Source organism: Apaloderma vittatum, unplaced genomic scaffold, assembly GCF_000703405.1.
Source record: "Apaloderma vittatum isolate BGI_N311 unplaced genomic scaffold, ASM70340v1 scaffold32574, whole genome shotgun sequence".
NCBI lineage: Eukaryota > Metazoa > Chordata > Aves > Trogoniformes > Trogonidae > Apaloderma > Apaloderma vittatum.
The window spans coordinates 1-5,240 of NW_009711569.1; the positions used below are offsets into that span (position 1 = coordinate 1).

At 39.8% G+C, this 5,240-nt stretch overlaps 1 protein-coding gene across 1 annotated transcript in view; it reads right to left on the reverse strand.

Annotated features, from left to right (window-relative positions):
- Positions 1–3,931: 3,931 nt before the first annotated feature.
- Positions 3,932–5,240, reverse strand: part of DOK5 (docking protein 5) — a gene marked incomplete at its 5' end in the record, with an annotated part of 20,473 nt that continues 19,164 nt past the window's right edge. The window contains one exon of the mRNA XM_009867682.1: positions 3,932–3,999. Coding sequence (XP_009865984.1) covers positions 3,932–3,999 — 68 coding nt within the window. The remainder of the gene's footprint in view (positions 4,000–5,240) is intronic.

A 5,240-nucleotide genomic window follows, 5' to 3' on the forward strand; every position in this document is an offset into this window, starting at 1 on the left:
ATTTTTCTTTTTTCTCTTACGTAACTGTAAATTGAGAAACATCTGTGGACATTCGAGAAGCAAGAAAGTCGAAGGATAAAAAAGTCTGTGCTGGAATTTAGTGGAGCAATTGAAAGTAGTCTGTTAAATTATCATCCTTTTTACATATATGACAAGCTCAAAAAATCCCCTGCAAAATCCTGGCAACGTGGAGGGCCTGTGTGTAGGGCAGAGACTGGAGAAAAACAGTTCTCAAGGATTTGTAGCACACTGATCCTTGAATCTCACGGTAACCCTGAGCCCCATAGCTCTAAAAATGGATTTGCAGCACATTTTCTGAAGTGAATCTCTTCAGACAGTGTAGCTCAGGTACCTAAAGGATTTCCATTCCAATCCTGCACCTGTTTTCACCAGTGTATCAGGTACACTGGCACCCAACTGGCACACACGATGGCATCACCATGTTGATGTGGTACACACCAGCCTGCTGTCCAGTCTGAACAGCCCAGCTCCAAATTCCATGAAGACCCTTCCCTCACCAAAAAGCCAGTAACTATGGGAGCAGCAAACTCTCTCACTTCCTTCAGCTGGTGACCTTGCTGATTGAGTCATCAATGATGCACAGATTAAGTGACTTAATCTCTTGGTACCGCAGATTAAAACAAAGCAACTTCATCATACTGTGTCATACACACATATAGTAATTCAAAGCAAAGTTACTTTTAGACCTTCATTAGAAAGAATAATATCAGAGCTACTTGATTTAATGGTTCTTCATTTAAAGGCCAAGGTTAGAGTCGCTTTGTTTTCTTTGTTACTGGACTGTTCAAGCACAGATAGTCTTACTATATCAATCATTGCACAAGTGAAAGGTGAATGAAAGCATTTACTGAACTGTCATATCCATGATAAAACAACAGATGCTGTCAGTTCTAAAGGGAATACATTAGGAGAAGTAAACCAGAAATCTATTAATCATAACATGCCTTTCCATCACTTATGTGAGCAGTTCAGCTTTAAAATAAAGTGAACATAATCCTTATTTACGATAAATTAAGCTTATATTTGCACCATGGTGTATCTTAAACAATGATGACATATTGATTCTTTTCCTTCAGAAACACATTTATTCTCATCACACTCAGCAGTTTGCTTCCCTGAAAGCCTCCCTCACCTCCAGTTATGTTACTACAACCCTTTTAAATGTAGAAACCCAACATCTCACATTTTCCCAGTGTTTTATTTCGCAACTGACAACGTGTTTATTAAACTGGCAAACAGATCCTAACCCCAAACCAGTTAAAAAAGATCTTACTGGTGTGAATTGTTGCTTCAGGACACTGTAACAAACAGAAAGGCTGAATTGACTTGGAAACATCTGCTCCTTCCTTATTCCTGGAGAGAGAGTCTGTTTAACAAATGAAAGTAAAGACATTACACAGCACAAAGGGAAATTCAAGAGCTGAACTATCCCAAGGTGTCAGCGCGGTAACAGGGCAGAGCTATTTGTAGTGGCAGAGAACCTTACCTTGGGATCAGCCACCAGACAGGACTCCAGCTGAGACCTTAAGCAGAGCAGAAGAAATACTTCAGCTGTCTTGAATGCTAAAGCTTTTCAATTCCCTTATGATATTTAGTTGTTTTGCAGCAACATGGTCTTCTTGCCTCACATTCCACTTATAACCTGCTGCAAGCCTTACCTTCCTTTTAATGGGCTGCTGTCTTGCTTCTCTTCCCATTATGTATTTGTGTAGTCAATTAGCTCTGCTTAGCAGCACTTGTCCCTATTGAATTTCCTCAATTTGTCCAGACAATTTTGTATTCTAATCTCGTAGCCCTGTGTGCTTCCCTCCTTTACAGATCTGCAGTTTTAATAAGCACATTCCCTACTGCTCTGTCCGACCGATTAATCAAGACTGTGTACTGGTTCAGGCTGGGATAGAGTTAATTTTCTTCAACAGTAGCTAGCATAGGGCTATATTTTGGATTTGTGCTGGAAACAGCGTTGATAACACAGGGATTTTGGCTGTTGCTGAGCAGCATTTACCCATAGTCCAGGCCTTTCCTGCTTCTCACACTACCCCACCAGTGAGTGGGCTGGGGTGCACAAGAAGTTGGGAGGGCACACAGCCAGGAGAGCTGACAACTGACCAAAGGGATATTCCAAAACATATAAAGCTAGGGGAAGAAGGAAGGAGGGGACATTCGGAGTAATGGTGTTTGTTTTCCCAAGTAACCATTACCTGTGATGGAACTCTGCTTTCTTACCTTTACCCTTCCAATTCTCTCCCCTACCCCACATTTTGTGAGGTTGAGCTGCCTCCCAGGGTTAACCCATGAACAACTGAAAGCAGAGGCAGAAGCACTCGATATCCCTTGCCAGCACTGAACACTCACAGCATCTCTGAGTGTGGCTCACTGTAACTATAAATCTGAAATATACTTTTAGTCATCATGTGGGTCACAATCAACACCACATCCTCCCAGTCTGCTTTGAAACTTCATATTCAAAACAAAAAAGCTAAGATATATGCTATTTTTACTCAAAACATAGGACCATCATCTCTGTCATATGACATAATTAGCCTATACTAACTCATTCTCTACAAATAATTACAAATGAAGCTCATTCTCTACAAACCTACTCTGACCATTGCATTATTCTAATTTTTCTCCAGGATGTCTCCTAAAAAATTAGTTGCTAACATTATACATAGCTAGATAAATGCAGTTATCATTAGATTTGTATTCCATATCTTTTTCGATTAAAAATACACAGACACCATATTCCTCACTGGCACAATCAAAGTATGACCTAGTCTTTAAGCTTGTTACGTGAGCAAGAATGAGACAATGAGTCTCACTGTAACCTGACAATGGATTCTTACTCAGAGCTTGTTAACAAAATGATTTAACCACCGCTTGCTAAGTGCAGTGCTTCACTTCCATTCAGGGTAATCGTAAGCTTTCTATCCACAGCTGTTACACATTTCTGACCATTTGGCACAGCACACAGCAGTCAACCACTCTATTTTTGAAAAGTCTGTTTGCTCTTAAGATGCTGGTGCCAATCTATGAAAGCAGTGCCTAGTGTGGTTGCTGTCACAAAACACAAAAATCATCTTTCAACCACAAAACGGTCTGTGCACTGTGAGATCCCTGCTAAATCTACGGTTCTGCCTCACGAGGGCACCAGACGAGCGCTTGTGTGGCTTTAGATGGGGAGGGGGGATCCACAGCAAACCACTGCCCATCCGCTCCCCACTTTCCAGAGCCGTGGTGGCTCCGCGGCAGCTCTGTCCATAACGCCTACAGCGATGACAAAAAGCACTGCACCCCAAATTAAGTGGGACTTTTTTATTTTCTTTTAAACATGTACAGAGATGGAAATAAATACAGGAAATAGAGAGAGTGTTTTTAAAAGAAATGAATCAAGTTTTCATCAGGCTTCAAACAGGAAAAATTGTATCCAATAGCTGCATAAAACTGGCCACCACTTCAAAGGTCAAAGATTAGGCTGAACAATAATGTAAATAACTAAAGATAAGCATTACAACAAACAAGGATGACACAGCTGACATCAGTGAACACACAGCTGTAATAGACAAAATTGAACCACGTTACAACAGGAAAGTCTCATGTATTTACAACAAACCTATCATACAAAAACATTTGGAAATATTTAGGGGGCGATTTCTTCTCTGTCCAGCTGTAAGATATAAAAGATACACTGGAAGGTTTGTTGGTTTTGTTCCCCTCCCCAGTATCTACAGAATAGTTTTAGCTTTTGGCAAAGTTTAAAAAAAAAAACCCACAAAACTTTTTGTATTGCAAGAATTTTTCATCCAACTCGAACTTTTCCATGTTCCTATCATCTCTGTTCCAACATCTCTGTTGTCCACTGGGGCAATTTGTCAGAACACAAAGAGTTTGTAAAGTTCTTTAGAGTCTTTTACCGATGGTCTGACCTGTAGGTTGGAAAAGTGTCTGTGCGATGAAGCTTCGCTGGGCTAGAAACATCTTCACCAAGGCAGATGGTAAAAAACCAAACCAAACCAAAAAAAAAAAAATAGAACAACATTCAGTAAGCACCTTATTCAGCATTTTATAAAGGACTATGTGAACTAAGATTACAGCCTTTTAATTAAAACTATCCTGCTTAATCTGCTGCTCCATCTCAGAAACATCTTCAGTTTGATTTTCATTCCTTGTTCCCTAAGAAAGGGAAGCTGTACAAAGTAAGTTAATTTTTAAAAGTTCTGACTCTGCATTTTAAATGAAAAACACACTTTAGCTCACAATATTAGGATCAGTTTGTTTCTGCACACTAGAAGACAAGCCTATTCAGAAATCATAAATTCCAACTTTGGTGGAAGAAAGTTTTTGCATGCAAGGCTTTAGGCACCTGAGTGAAATGCTGCTTCACACATATGGAAACATACAACCCAGTATAACAATTGTTTCTTTTCTTTTTTCTTTTCCTAGTAATAATAGAAGCATTTCAAGATTTTGGCAACCGAATCTGATTAGAGGTGCTCGGGGTACCACTGCAGCAGTGGCCCTGACTGCTGAATGAGGCAAGGTCCTCAGTGTCTTTCATAATTACAATGCTGGCTGCACAGCTTACATATTTTACAAAGACTTTTATCCAATACTCATAATTGCAATCTCCTAGGATCCTTTTTTCCAGTTTAACAAGCAAGCTGTTTTTCTAAATATAAAACAAGTGGTGTGTACCTGTACAGTCTATTTATCTTGTGTCAGCTCAATGCTGAATTATTGTTTTAATAAACGACACTGCAGTAAGGCACTGTAAGACCAATCCACTGATTGTCTGGTTCTCATGTGCCACAGGCTGCCACCAGCAGGTCATCTTCCCATGCCCTAATTTATTGAACAAATTTGAACAGGCATGTAAGTGCTGCTTTTATTATTCATCCTTCCTCTGAAACATTTGCTGGGTCTAGCAGAGGCTTTTTATGTGCTGCCTGCCCCCTCTAGTGTTGAAAAAAGGAAAAATATTAGCTTTTATGAATTGCTGAAAATCAGATCAGAAGGGTATATGGCTATATATGCCAGGGTTGCAAGTGCCTGTAATTTTTAATCACAGCTTGTGAAATTCTGCATTCCAGTGGTGCTAACCTCTACAATCTCCAGCTTTTTTAAATAAAGTAAAACAAATATCTATCATTTATTATTCCTTGAGAAACTCCTAGTATTTGAGAGAAGGAAGGAATGAGAAAAGGCGGGGGGGGGGGGGG